Source organism: Myiozetetes cayanensis, unplaced genomic scaffold (assembly GCF_022539395.1).
Source record: "Myiozetetes cayanensis isolate MyiCay16 unplaced genomic scaffold, myiCay2020 scf2-11, whole genome shotgun sequence".
In the NCBI taxonomy this organism is placed as follows: Eukaryota; Metazoa; Chordata; class Aves; order Passeriformes; family Tyrannidae; genus Myiozetetes; species Myiozetetes cayanensis.
The window spans coordinates 93288527-93306499 of NW_026087411.1; the positions used below are offsets into that span (position 1 = coordinate 93288527).

General features: G+C 34.6%; 1 protein-coding gene across 3 annotated transcripts in view; it reads left to right on the forward strand.

Moving 5' to 3' along the window:
- Positions 1 to 17973, forward strand: part of CSMD1 (CUB and Sushi multiple domains 1) — a 1108336-nt gene that overhangs the window by 900631 nt on the left and 189732 nt on the right. For all 3 annotated transcript variants that reach the window (XR_007628921.1, XM_050315426.1, XM_050315427.1), the window contains exons 24-26: positions 7768 to 7959; positions 12158 to 12284; positions 14153 to 14355. Coding sequence is in view for 2 of the 3 variants with exons in the window: in XM_050315426.1 (XP_050171383.1) it covers positions 7768 to 7959; positions 12158 to 12284; positions 14153 to 14355 (522 nt within the window). In the remaining variant the exon portion in view is untranslated. The remainder of the gene's footprint in view (positions 1 to 7767; positions 7960 to 12157; positions 12285 to 14152; positions 14356 to 17973) is intronic.

Sequence of the window (17973 nt, forward strand, 5' to 3'; positions counted from 1 at the left end):
ATGGTTCCAAGACAGAATGAAAATGCTAAGAACTCTTATTTTGAATTCCATTGATTTAATTAAATAGATTATGTTATGGATGTTTAGGATGCAACAACTGCAGAATAAGTATTCATTGACATTTATATGCGTTTAGAAATCCATTATAGACTCTGAACATAAACTTAAGTACCATTTCATAATTTTAATTACTCTTTGGTAGTTCAAAAAGGTTTCTGTGTTAAACATCTCAGCTATGCTTATGAGCTTAAATGACTTAAGATTTAGGTAACACTAAAAGAGTTATTGATGTTATCAATGTTTTCACATTACCTTTATTTTATAATATTAAAACATCTGTTAATATTTCTGTGTATGTAGTGAAATAGTATTTATATATGCGTTTATCCTTCCTTTTCTGAAGTCATCACAAAATATTTTATCACTTCACTTTCAGAAGCTGCAGATAGATTATATGCTATTTGTGTACTCTTCCACGGAACTATATGACTATAAACTTATTCATCTGAGCTAAGACTAGTGATAGTGTTGACCTACACCTACAAGACATAGTTGTTATATTTTGAGGTTCTGTTCATCTTTAGATTATGCATCTAAAGTTTTGAAAGCAACCAAGATGGCATTTCTTTTGTAATGTCTCTCCAGTTTTGACTGGAGACTTTTTATTTAGGATCTTACTACAAACCGGCAGAGTTCACAGAAATCACAGCACAGGTTCATGCTTTTGAATTTACAAGAAGAAATTCCTTTATTTGGTGGTTACAGTATTCTGGAATCATATCTGAGGCCATGGTTCCATGATCATTAGAAATGAATCTGTGCAGCATCAGGACGCCCAGCAGTGCAAATCTAATCTGAGTCTGGCACAAACACATGATTGAATTTCTGTGAAATTAACTAGAGCATACAGAAGGAAACTTATAAGCATTTTGTGCTTTTACGGCAGTTTTATACATGGTTTGGCATAAAGTCAGAATGCAATTGACAAACAGTAATTAATTCAACATAGCCATAAATAAAACTAATGTGTCAAAAAGCTGTTGAACAAATTTGCACCACAGGACCACAGTATTAAAGGTTGTAATGTTACATTTATTTTACTGTCAGTTCAATTACTTCCTCTGCTTTATCGTTCTTCTTTCTCTGTTATATTCCATCTCTATGAGTTAAGTTTTAATTGCCATAGTGTATTTAGTGCCAAATGATGAAAAAGTTTTGCTAAACCAGAAGGAAAAAAAAAAAAAAAAGGAAGGAATAAAGCCCTGCAACCTAACTTCTTGGCTGTCGATAGAGGACCTATATTCTGATGCCTAATTACACTGTGCTTATATGTTCTACTATGTCAGTCATAATGTAATATACATCAACATGCCTTTGTGTAGGAAGTAAAATTTGAATTCAGTGTCTTTGTTGCTTTTATCCATTCATAAATGTCTTAGTGGTGAACTCAATATTAGAGTTTCAAAGTAGGGACCAAGTATCTAAAGGGTGGTAATGCCTGCCTTTGGGTGCTTATTTTTCATGTGTCTGGCTTTAGGTGAATGATTGTTTAAAAATACCTTAGAACTTCTTCCAGAAATAGGACTGGGAAATTATTTAGTTTATATTATTAACTTTTCATTTGGCCACTGTAGGTTTATCTGCAGTGTAAATGTGTATGTGTGTGTATATATATATATATCTATCTGTATAGCAAGTGAACAGCATTCTTTCTTTCAAAGTGGGCGAAGGGAACATTTGCAGATACCTCAGAACTTCATCAGCTTCTGTTAAAAGTGCACTGTGTAATACAGAATCCCTGAAAATTTGCCTTGGAGACACAAAATGAACACTCATTTCTTCGTATTGATGACGGATTTTGGAGGGTATAAACCTGAAGCTGAACTGAAAGATGTGCTTCATGGATGCACATAGCATATCTCGCCCACTAATGGCCACAAAATCTAACCCAAAGTAAAAACATTTGAGTGCAGACAGTGTGGACATCATGTCTTCAACTTCATTGTTTCATTGCCCAGATTTGCTTCTACTATACTGCATTGCTTAGTAATGTGGCTAGTACCACAGAGCCCATCATAATTAAACTGAGTTGAAAGAAGTTATAATTAATAGTCTACATATATTACAGACGTCAATAATTTTTACCATGACAACTGGTATTTCTATATTCCCGGTTATTTACATCAAATACGACAGAGCAAATCATGTTTGATAAATAGTGTCAGGAGGTGGCAGCCAGTCATCAAGATGTATTCTGACTGTTTGGTTTTAATTTGACTGGCTTTTATCCATTCTTTGTTCTGATAATCCTATAATGAAACTCGAGAATAAGATAATTGGCAGCAATTTACCAGTACAATAATCTTTCTCAGTAGTAAGAATATGGGTAGAATTTCTCTGACTACTGGCTTGCTTCAGTGTCAGGTAAACCCAAGTGCTGTGATTGTGTGGAGCCCATGACCCTATTTCCTTGCTGTGAAAGGTCACAGCATCTACTTAAACACTGGAGTTTGGTTTCAAAATTTCTACAACGAGATTTCACAACAATATGGTTCTTTATGACAAATTACACAATATGTGTAAGAGTATCAGTCAAAAAGGAAATGAAAAGTTCTAATTTTTGTATGTGAGGGAAAGGAGAATAATTTGGGTAGGAGGAGCTGGAAAGGCAGCTTGTCAGTGAACACACAGGGCTAGATCCTGCTGTATTTGCACACGATGAGCAGCATCTACATGCACGTGAAATACCACAATTTTTAATAGGCCTACTGACAGAGATAGTCTTGCTGGTGGAGAAGTGTAGTGAACATGTGATTATGAATTATGTACTGTTACTCTTATATATTTTTCTAGAGTATACAAAGTGGGATTTTTAAAATATGGCAATGATGGGAGAAATAGAAACTTTACTTACAGTATCCCAGAATGCTCATAAAAGGAACACTATTATCTTGAGAAGTCCTCAAGGATTAGATAACAGATGCACAGCTCTGTATACCCAAACAAAATAAAATAAGGAACAAATGTAACAGTTTTTGGAGGCAAAACACCATGATGCTGTACCTGCTCAGGAACTGAGGTCAAGACGATGAAAAGACCTGGAAGGACCAAACAAGGACTTCCATAGGGTAGTGAGTATGTCAAGAAAACTAATGAATATGTATTGAGTAAGCAAGACTATCTAATGAATATGTAAATAGTATGTGTAATAAGAAGCCCTGTCCATCTGTCATTTGTCATGTTCAATTAGAGGAGGTATCCTCCAAATGTCCAGCATGCTGAATAAAGAAGAATGACCTTTTTAACATCTACAAATTGGTGTTAAGAAGTTTGTTTCTACTGCTTTTTGGTATTGCAAAAAAAAAAAAATAGTTTCTTGGATGTTCTTGAAGAGAATATTCCATTTTTGAGATACAAAAGGCAATAATACTCTTTATTTTGCCACACTGAATGTTTGCACACAATTTTTTTTCTAGGCATAATATGGTGCAAATAAACCTAAAAATTGAGAGTACCACTGGACTGTTACTGAATTATTAATACCTAGAAGAAATTAAAATCAAGGTAGTCTTTTGATAGAAATATCTCAATAATCTAAACAAAACAGCAAATTCTGAAAGGATAACTGTCTTAAGGATATTCAAACTTAGGCTTTATATTTTTGTTTCCAGTTAGTTATTTTTATTTGCTTGTTATTTTAAAATTTATTGTGCGTGAATTAGGAAATTGAATTCTGGTACCTAACACAGTGACTTGTTATATTCCCTACACTCATCTAACACTTTACCCCAAATAAATATTTGATTTGGGTTTAAAATGGACTGGCTGACAATCTTAACTCCTCTGTTGATATAAATGCTCCCACAGAGTCTCAAAAATAAGATTTAAAAACCCAATAAGTTTCTGTAAGGGACTTCATGTCCTTTGACACATACACAGGGTGAAAAATTCCTGTATGTACCGCTGTGTGCTCAGGCAAAGTGTTTTTACCAAAGTTGTGTTTTGCTATTCATAATTTTAGAGGTACTTTGTTGTTTATAGATACAGAAATACAGCTCAGTGACTATCTGTAGAGTGTGAGGTTCTTGAAGAAGTAGACAATTCACCTTTGGATAAACAGGTAAAAAAGTCTTTCCACAGGTCAAAAAAAAATTATTTGGAGAACATGTATCCATCTAAAATGCAAAGGAAGTGAAAAACCTCTATGTTAGTGGATACTTGTAGGTATAAGTGACTTAATAATGATGTGAATAATGAAGTGACAATAATGATGTGAACTATTAATAAGGTAAAATAAAAACTGAAATAACTTTAGTGCTACTCCGTCCTATTTCAAAGCAAGAATAGAGAAAGTGCAAGCACACTGTGGTAGGCTTCTCACAAACTTCTAAAGCTTGTGACATGATCTCTTTCCTCTTCCCATCTATTATGTATGTTTATACCTTGTGCAAAACTGAATGTTAACTGGAATACATGAAATCATAGCAAGTCAGAACAATAATTTCAACCCAGTCGTCATCTTCTGTAGTGAAGATGCCTGTATAGCAGACTAAGAAGGCTTGTTTGTCTAAAAGTTCATTACATTTCATCCAAATTTGTCTGTTGGTCTTATAAAAGACCACCAACCTCTCCCTGACAATCCTTTCTTCTTTATGTGATAGAAGGTACTGGAGAATCAATCTCTCTAACTATATATCAGATTTATGGACAGGAATAGTTTCTTTAATCTCGGAACTTTCATCTGCCAATCATGCCACTGCCTGTGATAACAAAATGGTGCACATACAAAGAACAGGAAAGTGTCTAAAAGCAAGTGGCAAAGAAATAATGTTACAATGGCTCATGCTGTCAAATCCACCTTAAAATATCATGTTATCTATCAAACTTGTATTTTCAGGGTTTTACATAAATGTCTCTGTATGTTTAATAAGGAAATTAAAATAATGAAATATAGCTATTCCTTGTGAAGTTCAGCTCATCTGAATGACCTAATCATCTTGGCTCTTTGTAGCGTGTGAAGAGAAATAGACTTCTTTAGAATAGCACAGAACATCCGATCTATTTTTTTTTTAACCTTAGTGTATTGGGTCTGGCTGAGCTGGATTTCATCTGCCCATAGCAGCCCGCACAGTGCTGTGCTTTGCATTGGTAGCTAGAAGGTAGCTAGAAGCCACGCTTCGACTACTGCTGAGCACAGCATCAGCACTAACCAAAGGGATATTCCATACCATATAATGTCAGCTCAGATCTAAAAGCTAAGGAAAAAGGGAGGAAGGGAGGCATTCATTGTTTCCAATGGCTGCCTGCTAAGAAACCATTACATGTCACTGAAGCCCTGCTTCCTGGGATGTGGCCAGCCATTGCTGCTGATGGGAAGTAGAGAACAAATCTTGTTATTTTGTGCTTCCTTTTACCCGCACAAATTTTTGCTTCTTTAGTGAACTGCCTTATCTCAACCCATGAGTCATTTTATTTCTTATTCTCTCTCTCCTGTTTGACTGGGAAGGGGAGTGATAAAGCACCTTGGTGGGCACCTGGTGTCCAACCAAGGTCAACTCACTACACTTAGGATGAGATTAACCATACTCCATAAGTTAGTACTAACTCTTAAGGTCAGAAAACTGTTTAGATATGACTGTTTATATAATCAATGCTTAAAGTCAGTTGAAATGCTTGCTACTTCTTTTTTCTGGAAATTGAATGTTTGCTTTTTTCTTTTTTTGTCAACAAAAAGAAATTGCAGGGATGTGCAAATTTTTGCATGGAAAAATATTTTAGCAAGAAAATAATGGTAAATCTCTTTAATCCTTCTGTACTCTTTAATCCTAGATACTCCTGCCATAAAGGCTGCACCTCTGTTAGTAAACTAAACTGTATCAGAGCATGAGTATGAGTATGGAGATGTGACTTTTTTAGATTGACAAAATTTTAGGGTTAATGCTAACATGCTTCTATGTTGGCTTCTTCTATCTAGGACTTTCCCAAACTGGCATAATATAGCAGGCAGATAGCTGAATTCCCAGGAAGTGGCTTGTAAACAATTATGCTCTTCCAAATGACAATTGAATTTAACAGTGTATGGCTGTGGTCAGAATACTCTTATTAGTCTTGGGTCTTGATATTTCTTAAGGCATTATCACAGAGAGAGATGCAGTGTCTATGTGATGGAATAGCATTCTTTTTTTGGGTGCGATTCATTTTCCTTAAGTCTAGATACTTAAAATTCTGGGCCAGTATAACCTACTATACAAAGAATCAATCTAGGCTCAGTTTAAAGTAAAGGTAGAAAATAAATGTCTCCAGAAGCTGATTGAACTGACTGAGTTGAACACCTGTTAAAATAAGGGGTAGTTTATTTTCTAGAAAGTCATATTTCTTTATTGACTGTGAAAGTAGCCTAGGCTAACTAGTTTGAATTTATCCTTCTAATTTTCAGAATCCTGAGTTATAACAGGTAAATAACAACCTTTGTGCCCCATAAGTGAACAAAGAAAACAAGAGTATTTTGTGTTTTCAGAGGTCTCAGTTGATGGATAGCCTCAGCATCTGTACAGGAAGAAAAGGTCCTCAGACTCCTTGCCATTTTTTCAGCTGTTGTTGATCTCAGTGCCAGGAGGAAGTCAATAAGAAAAATATGATACCGACTCTAGTTTGTATATTTGTAAAATAATGAAAAGTTTTCTATAGTAACGTTATTTAGTACTGAGTGAAGGACTTCATAGAATGATAGAATGGTTTGGATTGCAAGGGACCTTAAATGCTATCTAGTGCCAACAGCACTAGGGAAGGGGCATCTACGACTTCCCTGGGAAACCTCAGATACAGAATGAGCTAAAACCAGAAAACCGAAGGGAAGAACAACAGCCTGATTCAGAACCACTTAAAGAAGCTGTTCAGTAAAACAAGGATAACAAAATGGAAAATATTTGTAGAATCAGAATTACTTCCTTAGTATGAAGACATGGCAATCAAAAAGAAGAATTCACAATGAAGAAGAATCTGGAGATAAGAAAGATGAATTTGGACATGCTCTTTATGCTATTGCAAGAACTGGAACTCAAGGCAGAAGGAGAGATATAAAATGCATCTTTACATTTTAGTAATGCTATATGGAGAAAATGCAGAGAGGAAAGGGTAAAATCTGGAAAGAGTTGTAGTTGCTCAGAGTAGATCTGCTTCTTCCATGGAGCACAGAGGGAACTGTTTATCCCATTCAGCACATTGCTAGGCCAAAAAGGAGAATGCTAATTGAAAATCAGTTCTTCATTTCAGCAGAGATGAAACTGAAGCCATGCTATCTTGATGCCAGGATGGATGAAATAGCCTTTCCATTTTCTTCCTGAGCTACCACTACGGTGTCCGGACTTCATTATGGAGATTAGATGAGGAAGTGAAGCTCCCACTTAGTGCCAAATACAGGATCAATACTTGCTTTCCACTGAATAAAAGAGAATGAAAGCATAGAAGTGCTACAAATTAATAAATTTGTCACTAATCTTATTTTAGGATAGTATAGATAATATGCTTTCTTCAATAAGCTAATATAATAATCAAATATCAAATTACTGATTAGTTCCTGGTCTTTCAGTTTCCGAATTTCCGAATTAATCTCAAATTTATCTTTGATCACTGGGGATGCATCTAACATAATTGAATCACAAGAATATAATTTGCATCAGGATCAGATTCATTGGCATTATATCTTGTTTGATATTTTATATATCCATGTCTTTTTTTCTTCTTTTCTCTTTCCATTTCTGTTTGCAGGTTTTGACCTAGTGAAGTGTGAAGATCCTGGCATACCAAATTATGGGTACAAGATACGAGATGAAGGACATTTTATAGACACTGTCATTTTATACAGCTGCAATCCTGGCTATACAATGCATGGTAGTAGCATTATGACCTGCTTAAGTGGAGATCGAAGAGTTTGGGACAAACCTTTGCCTACTTGCATAGGTAATATGGATTATGACAATGACTAGTCTGGTGTTTCAAGCAAAACCCCAAATATTCTGTCTTGCTATACTTATTGAGGTGATAATGGTGCAAATGTTTTAAATTTCAAGTAAAGATTTATTGTGGACATGGAAATATAACTTCTCCAAAATAGATGGCTGGCTATTAATAGATGGCTGTCTGTAAAACTACTGGGAAACACTTCTTTCTCTAGAGTAACCTTTGATGAAATGCTACTGCTTTGGTTCTGATGATGCTCTGGGTCATTGAGTCTGATACACTATCACAGGCAATGGTATTATCTAAATACTTCATAAACTAAGAAAGCCTCATTATACAGCAATTAAAATTGGTTTGGGGTTTTTTGTTTGGTTTTTATTTTACCTCACCAATTTTCATCAGAAATTATTTCAGCATCTCATTCCTATGAAGCTAATTTCTGGTTTTGTTCCCACATTAGTGGCTTGTTTTATCTGCATGCTCATGAGTCATTGTTGTCATTCTAGGATACCCCATCTGTCAGAGCTTTGAGGTAGACCTTTTCTTTAAATATCACATCTTCAAGTGCCTAAAACTTTGTTTCATTACAATCAACATAAATGTTAAATACACAATTACTAGGCGAGATGCAGAAAATAACTGAACACTGGTATAGCTATTACCTGTTGTACCTTTACTAGGCAGTTTGCAGCCTCCAACTTTGCTTTCCAATCCAGCAGTTACCAGTGGCTTCCTAAGTTCAATTTTCACTGGATTATTTTCCCATGCTTAGTTTTCCCATGAGTCTTTCTTTCTATGTGTCTTCTGATGCTTAGTTTTTGCCTCTGCTGCCTGCTGCAGGCAGGTCACCAACTCCTTTCAGCACTCACCACACCAGTAGGATCTTTGCTTGTTGCTTCTCTCCCGGTTTGGGTGCTACATTCTCCATTCTAGGATCTACTTCCTGCTGAAAACATTAACAGACCTGCAGTCTGCAAAAAAGCAAGCTCCCTTCCTTTCAAACAATCAACTTACCCAGAGGGTAAGTGCCAGAAAAACATCAGTGAACAGCATTTCTGCTATCTTGATAGAGGTGTTATTTTTCCCACTTGATTCTAGAATTATATCTGTAGTTTTCTCCTATATATATATGAGAGATCAAAACAACTCTATGCAGTTTTGATTTAAAGACTTTTCCAGACTCTTTATACATTATGCCCTAAAAGGTCCTCAGTTTAAAGGCTAGCTTCCTTTTCCTTTAAGTTTGTCCTTTTGTAGAGAAGAGCCATAATTAGCCCTACCTTTGCCTATCTACCCACTTAATTTAAATGAAGTTTTTACTCTAAGGTCGTTTTCTGCAACATTTGCTTGTACCTATGTTCACTATCAAGCAAGTATTTGAATCAACTCTAAAATACTTCAAGTCTATTAGGTGAATAAATCCAACCATCTACCTATTTCCTTTTCTTTGTCTGATGGTTTGTATTCTAATCTATATGTGGGACGTTAAAATCTCAACCATACAAGATTTAAAATAATAATAATAATAATAATAAAATCCTGGTGTTTTCCTACTATTTAATGCACCTTCCAGTCAGGTATCTCTAGCTGTATTTCCAATTTTCTTGGTAACAGTACACTTTTAAGCTTTTGTATTTCACTCATGATTGCCACTCTATCTTTTTCCCTTTTTTTTTTTTTCCCCTTTATACATTTATTTTGTACCTGCCATGAGTAGATTTGATTTCTGTATTTTATTTCTAAACTTTTGGAATCACTTGTACCACAATTTCTTGAGGATCTTATTTCATGTCTAAGTGAATTTTATGTTTAAGATTCTGCTATCAATAGAATATTGTTCTGCTATCAATATTATCTTCTGCTATCAATAGAATAGTCAAATTTCTTTTAGCATCCTGAGACAGATTTTCTTCTTCTTCTTCTTTGCTTGATCCTCTCTTTAAAATCAAATTTTGCCATTGCATCAGTTTTGTATAAGCCACCTCTTCTTGTTTCTCAGTTTAAAAATCTTCTGAAACGTTACTTAGTTCCCCAAAAAGTCAAATGTTCACTATTCTCTCTCAAAATCTCCTAAGAGTGTGTGATGGTTCGGACTTGGCTCCCTGCCAAATGCCCAAACACTCAGTAGCAGCCTCCCCCTTCCCCCTTCCTTCTTCCCCCAGAGCAAAGGAAAAAAACTATGCAAATTGAAGAACCTGAAAATCAAGTTAGTTATATAAAAAAATATATATTTGATGTATATTACAGTTAAAATGCTATGTACACAGCAAAAAGGAATCCAAACACCCCCTGAAGGGATAGGGAAAGGGGAAAAGGAACAAAAGGAGACAAAGAAGGGACACTGAGCAGATATACGCAATCAAACCTGAGAATTAGTAAAATAACTAGTAAAACAAATCTCACCACGTCCCTTAGAAAAAAAACAGGATTAGCACCCACGGCCAGCACTCTGCTATCCTCCACGTGGCAGGCCAGTGGTTGCTGCAGGCCTCAGCCTTAGATAAGCGAGACCAACGCAAGGACCCACTGTTCCCATATCCCACCGGAAGAGAAGAGAGTGAAGACCTCTCCTCCCTTCTTATTTATACCCCGATTTATGTACAAATTGTATGGAGTACTGGGAACACTACCTCTTCCTTGGTTACAAACTGGTAACCAAGGAAGGTCTAGATTAAAACCACCACAGGGTGACTCTTTCTCAACAGTCATTTGGAAAGAGTTTGTTATCATCATTAAATTATGGCATTTTTTTACTGTTCTGTGCACAGGAAAACTTGTCATGAAGATCCCTGAGAACTCAGCTAAGCATCTGCAGATTATTTCATGCTTTCTTCCCCTTACTTCAGAGTATTTTTAAAATCTATTCTTCTATCAGTTTTATCATGTGTTTTCAGTTTGATCTTTTCCTACTCTGATTCAAATGACTCATTTTTCTTCTTTTGTCTGAAGTTGTCATGAGCTTCCAAACATCAGTTTCTTTCTTAGACATATTTTCTTAATATCCTCCTGTTCATAGAGGTGGTTTTTTTGTTTTGTTTTGTTTTGTTTTTGTCTTGTATTTTAGATCAGCATTTGATATTTGGTGTTCTTTTCAGTTACATATTCTTGATTGTCTTTCCTATCATTTCAGTCTCACTAAAAAAATCAAGCCTATTCATAGACATATTTTACACTTAGTAATTTTAGAGATACACTACTGTATTGATCTTAACATTCATTCTCATTTTTTTTCAGTGTTTTAAACCTTAAAGAAGAAAACCAATGAATTCTTGTAATTCCTTCTTTAGAAGATTATAGGACTTATTTGAATATAAGTCACTTCTATTAGTTATAATATAGTTGTTTATATAGTATATACTTTGAGGTAGTGATTTTACTGTGTGCTTATTCTGCATATTGTAGGAATATGACATGCCTAAGTAGGAATTCAAGTACATCACTTAACTGAAGAGTCACTGATCCTTTTTGGTTCATTGGCACATGACTGTTACGTGGTTTCATTTCACTGGTGGTATCTTTATACTGGCCAGACACCATCATGACGCTCTAAGCAAGCAACAGAAGAATCATTAGATTCTGGATGCTTAGCACTGCTATTGGTCTCTCCAAAAAGATAGCATCAACAAAATTCCTTTAAAACAGAAATTACATGCTATCAAATCATAGCTTTCTGATTTACTCTTTCACTTTGCAAGCATATGGCATTTAAATTTTTAAATACTAAAGGAAATTACTAGGCAATACCTAACTGCTTTTTGATGTAATTAAACTTGAAGTTATATGGAAGTAACTTGAAAAACATTAAACTAAAAACATGCTGTAAAGTTGAATTCAAATATTCAGTGTTACTTTAAAAAGGCAAACATGTTAGATGAGATATTTCTGAAACATTTTTGCTGTCATGTTGATGCTAAAATTGTAGTTTTGTAGTCTCAATTCATATTGAACTACTCTGGTCAGTTTAGTAACATAATCACAGAAGTATGGTTTATTCCTTTATAACAAGGGAGGAATGAGATCATTATACCTGCATTTTTAGCTTATATACATGTCTTAGTTTGTGTCTGTGTGTACTTCTTCAGAGTACACAGGTCATTCTGTTAACTTTTTAGAAAACACAGAGTAGTGGAATGGACAGAAAATGGAAGTGCAATTTATTATGATCTTCTTAGAAATAAATGTGATCCTTATTTTGTAGCTGAGTGTGGTGGTCGAATTCATGCTGCTACATCAGGGCGCATTTTGTCCCCTGGTTACCCAGCACCATATGACAACAATCTTCATTGCACTTGGATTATTGAAGCAGATCCAGGAAAGACAATAAGGTACATGCTTAATTTCAGTATTTATTGTTGACTTCAGTATTTTATAAATTTTAGTCTATGCCTTACATTCTCACATTTTTCTACACAAGCTGCTGATTTTCACTGGGGAAGGAGGTGTCATGTCAGATTACCAGGGTTGCTTGCCTGTTCAGGTGTAAAGTCCCAGGACACAGGACATGGCAACAAAACTAGGAACTTGCCCAAATTCTTACATACACTCAAGATGCGTTTTGAGTATCACCTCACCCAAAAATTGTCTCCTTTTACACCAGGACAACATGAGATTCCACAAAAACCAGAATAAGTTACAGCGTTAACTAGCAGTACTAAACAGCTCACATAGGGGTGAATGAATAAGAACCTCCAGAACCTGCATAATGAGACAATCCATGTCAATTGCAGGTAGGAAAATGGAGTTGCATTCCCTCACCTTCTCCACAAGATAACTCCCCCAGCACAGTAAGGCCATCAATGCCAGGGCAAAGCACAGAACCATTATTTGAATTAACATATTGCCAAACTCAGAAAAATAAAGAGATAAGCAGTGAAACCAACAAACTCCATGACCTGCACAGGAACTTGACATTCAATTATTACCACAGCTGTAGAACACTTAAGACGAAACTGATGTTGTCTCAATCCCCACACTGGGCTATGAAAAGGTCTGTGGTCAGTTGGCACTGGCTGGATACAAGGTGCTCACCAAGCCACTCTATCACTGCCCTCCTCAGCAAGATGGGACATGGAAAAAAAATAACATGAAAAAAACCCCTTGTAAATCAAAATAAAGTAGGTTTAATAAAACGAAAACAAAGGCTGTGGTTGCATGGGACTAAAAGAAAACAAAAGATTTATTCTGTGCTTCCTATCAGTAGGTGATGGCCAGTCACTTCCTAGGAAGTAGGATGTCAGTATGTGTTGCTTTGGAAAACAAATGTTGTAATTAAAGAATTACAGAATATTCTGATTTGGAACAGACCCACAGGTAGAACAATATAAGTAAATGGCAAGCTATTCACTGGGACGTTTTTTACTTTTTTTTTTTTTTTTTTTTTTTTGGTAATCCTGTTTCACTAAGCCAAATATTGGATTCGCTCCATCGTAGATCATGTCAAAACATCCTTTTCATTTAAATGACAATTTTCAAATTAATGATTTCCAGTTAATGACAAATGAGATGAAGAAATGTCAACACAAAACTATTTGAAACAAAAAAAAAAAGTTTTGATATTTACCTATTAGATTTCTTCAGTGTTAAAAATGTAAACAATCAGGACTTGAATTCATGGCAAATATTTTGATTAATAACATAACATTCCTAAACACTTTTATAAATATAATTCTTTACCTGGAGATAAATACAGATTATTCTAATACAATTTTGTATTATATGAATTTTAACAAAAAGCAAATATATGACAATTTTCTCTTTTTGTATAGGAAAGAAAATGCCAAGCTGACAGAGCTTCTTGTGCTATGTATTCTACTGTAGCTACTGGGGTTTTTTAATTGCATATAAGTCAAGCAAATCTGCATTCTCATTTGAATAAAAAGAGGAAACTTTTGATGAAATCATAGTTCTTATACCTTTTAATATTTACGCTAAAAATAAGTTATAGACTTATAAATTAAATCTTAAGGAATTATACCATAATGGTGTTTTCTGTAATTCAGATATTTTTTAAACAGAATTGCATCTCTTACAAGATCAGCTCATTCAACAGAAAAATGGGATAACTCTGCAGGACCACCAGCTCTTCTTCAGTCCTAAACAGCATCTTGAAACTACAGTTTGGGAATGATTGCTTGGAGTTTTGTGTAATTGTGTTTAATGAATAATGTACAGTGCTTTTACTTTCTCTTTGCAGTCTGCATTTTATTGTTTTTGATACTGAGGTCGCTCATGACATCTTGAAGGTGTGGGATGGGCCTATTGAGAGCAGCATACTTCTAAAAGAATGGAGTGGCTCAGCTCTTCCAGAGGATATTCACAGCACTTTCAACTCATTAACATTACAATTTGACAGCGATTTCTTCATCAGCAAATCAGGCTTCTCAATTCAGTTTTCGAGTATGTAAAATTTTTTTTCATCTCAAATACAATAAGTATATACACTATTTATATATGTTATTCCTATATATATTAAGTGTTTGTTATCTTACGGCCTCCTCAGTCTTTAGAAGAGGTTACATTATCTTAATTATTTTATATATTTTTGCAAATAACTACAACTAGGGAGAATTTTTGGATTTGCCTTGAATGTTTATGTTTTCTTATTCCTTGTTTTGCACTGTAACCACATGCCTAACATTATCTAATTAGCATTATTTAACAAGTCAATGCAGATCTGTAAATACAGAACTTTTCTTCTGAGCCAGAAGTTTTAAATGTTCTCACCAGTGCTACTCAATAATATATTATTTCGTTTATACCTTCAATTAGTTAGATTTTTTTTTTCTCAAAACATTGTTTGCATAGATGCATTGGGTGCATCATTTTTATGGCCTTAAACTCTTTGTCTACATGATTAAACAAAGAATAAAATACACCTTACCATATTGAAATACACACAAAAATTACTATTAAACTAATCAAATTTATCTTCAGGTAGAAAGGGAAAGCTCCTCTGTACAGAGAGAAGCTGTGATCAATATTCCACAAGTGATCAATATTGTAAAACTGAGTAAGTGAAGTTTTTCTATGCTATTCTGACTGATATGTTAAAGACTGAGAATAGGGCTGCAGGGAGACTATATCATTGTCTTATATATCTATATATAATGTATGTGAGTGTATTTCTGCTCAGGACATAGGAAAATTATGAATTAATAAAATTGTTGAGAGTAGAAGCATTATTCTCCATAGACACTGTCATTCAAAACTAAAGGGTTCTAATAAGCTTTCAGTCATTATTATTGGCACGAAAATATAAATTTTGGGGTTTTCCTAGCCACCAAATAATGCATTTTATATTTACCTGTTTAGCTCATTTTCCATGATTTTTCTGAATGCTGTACCCACACCCTCAACAACAGACTTCTAGTTAAAAGTATGCAAAAGGAATAAAAGACAAAGAGCAGAATAAATGTTTCTAAAAATTCTGAAAAATGTACTGTATAATATGCTACTTTTCATGTTTTTTTTTTAAAAAAGAGATAAGTTTTACATTTGTGGAAATAAAGAGTTTTTTTCCTCTATTAGGATTAACAAACACACTTCAGGTTGAATGATATGAAAATAATTATAAGTTTATGCACAGATTTTGAAAGGATGGAAATATTTAAGCAGTTAGATTTGGCAGCATATTCCTTAACCTTCAGTGATACTAATAGTAAGTAGAAGACAACTTAATACTTTGAGAGTGAAGAACTGATTTTGCCACCTTGATATAATATAACTGAGTTATCATGTTGGCAAGAGTATGTCTTACTGGAATTAATTGGAATTAGTGATGAAGAGCTGAATGCCTCAGCTCAAGTAAAGGAAAAATAAAATTTTGTTCACTCTACTTGGCAAGTGGGTGTTTTATTAATTTTTTAATTGTAAGGAGTAAAAAACAAGATTTAAGCAATATGTTAAAGTAAATGTTTAATTATTTCATCAAAAAATCAGAGCTTAATTTATTTAGTCTCCTCAAGGCAATGAGCAGACCACTGTGGCCTTGATCTGTAAAGGATTTAAAGTAATTAATCTATGGCTTAAGTGAGGATCTTTGCATGCTTTAGTATTTATCATGTTTTCAAACTGTAGGGCAGTTTATAGCAAAGCTGCACAGAATATTGACATTTCAGTACTTCAGTAGTTTGTAACTTGATATATAAAATATTCCTAAGTTGCTTAAAATTTTTCTTCTGGCAATTGCACATGGTGTAGACATTTTATTACAAGTTCTGGAAAGGTGATTAGTGAAGTTCTGGTTCTTTGTGTCACTTGAAGAATTTTCAAGTGTTGCATCTATTAATGACTATATTTCCTTTATCTGTTAATGAGAATTGAAGAAGAAAACTTCAGGTGCAGTATTGCACAGGATTGGAAAACCTTCAATAATGCAACTTCTGTACTGGATTATGCGGTTGGAACAAATGTCTACATCCTTTTGGGATGATACAAAGGATATACATTTGAAAGCATTAGGTCAAATGAACAACTTAAAACCAAAGCATTAAGGTGTTAATCTTCAGCTGGAGAATTTGTCTCATTGTGCTGACTAGTCTCTATATTTTGCACTCAAAAATGTCTTTACTGCATCTGCCTAAAAAAAGGTGAAAGGATAGTGTGAAGGAAATCAGAACATATCACCTATAAATTACTTATTGTTGATTGTAAATGTAATTAGAGGTATTTTAATGGAAAAAATATAATTGGCTGAAACTTACAAAACATTTGAACACTGTTTAAATTGCCCTGTCTTGCCCACTCAGCTCAGCATGTAGAGTACAAGGACATGAACTGACAAGAGTGATTATGTTAACTGTAATCAGTCTAATGCTTTTCATTAAAACTTAATTATCATTTAGTCGTGCATAAAAGGACAAAAAATGGAGTTCACTGTACAAAATTGACCTTTACTCTGGGGGTTAAATACATTTAGGCTATGTATTACAAGCTAGGTATGTCAACCAACTCTTTCTGGTGTCAATACAAACAGGAAAAGCAAGAAGGGTTATGGGCAGATTTGATATTTGACTTCTTTATTGCAAGAAACAAAGTTACAGGCAGCAAAAAATTGCTGTATAAGTTAAACATAAAAAAGGTGCTTTCTAACCTAGCTGAATTCTGTCCTATATGTCTAAGGTAAATGGGATAAATTTCCATCTGAAGTTACCATTTTCCTTTTATAAGCTACAGGTCTAGATATACCAACATATGCTAATTTTCAAGCGTCTAGATATTTAAGGGCAGGTCTTTCACAGGTGTCTTCATTTGACATATAAGATATCCTGACTAGTCTCCATCTGCCACTGCAGAAGGTTATGCACCCATAAGTCTTTGCTCCTGTCTTCCAGTCTTGTGCTAATATCTTGGATATTATAAGGCATCTTGAATGAGACTAGTGTTGAAGCAGATCACAACTCTAGACTTATGAAAGCCCTTGGATCCCATACTAGTGGATGCTCCATTGTTGTTTTTGACCCAAAGTTTATTTTATTAAGAGTTTTTTATCTCTAACCATAAAAGATTTTTACTTATTTATATTATCTTATACAATATTATGTTAGTATATAGTATATAGGATATAATTATAGACTTATATATAACATATAGTTGTCGTGGTTTTGCCCTGGCTAAATTTGTTTTTACACTCCCCATATAATTACCATCAGTTGAGATAAAGTTTACGCAGACAAAAGAAATTGGATTGGGAAAAAAGGTATGAGCATTTATTATTAATAAGCTAAAACTAAAGAACTGTATCTACAACAATTCTACTTAAGTAAAAGGTACTATGTATTTACAGAAAATACTTCTCCCCCTCCCCCCCTCTTTTATATTAGTCCAAGGAGGAGAAGCAGTCCTTTTCTATTTTCGGAGTTCTAGTTCTCTTTCTCCAGTAATTCTGCAGCACCTTCGTCGCAGTTGGAACTTTTTCTTCTTCTCTGTGTCAGCCTTCAGGGCTGGGCCTACCCCCCTCCTGGGTTAAAACCGAAGGCTGGGGGTTACCCAGGTCCTGAAGGGTCTTCTTCCATA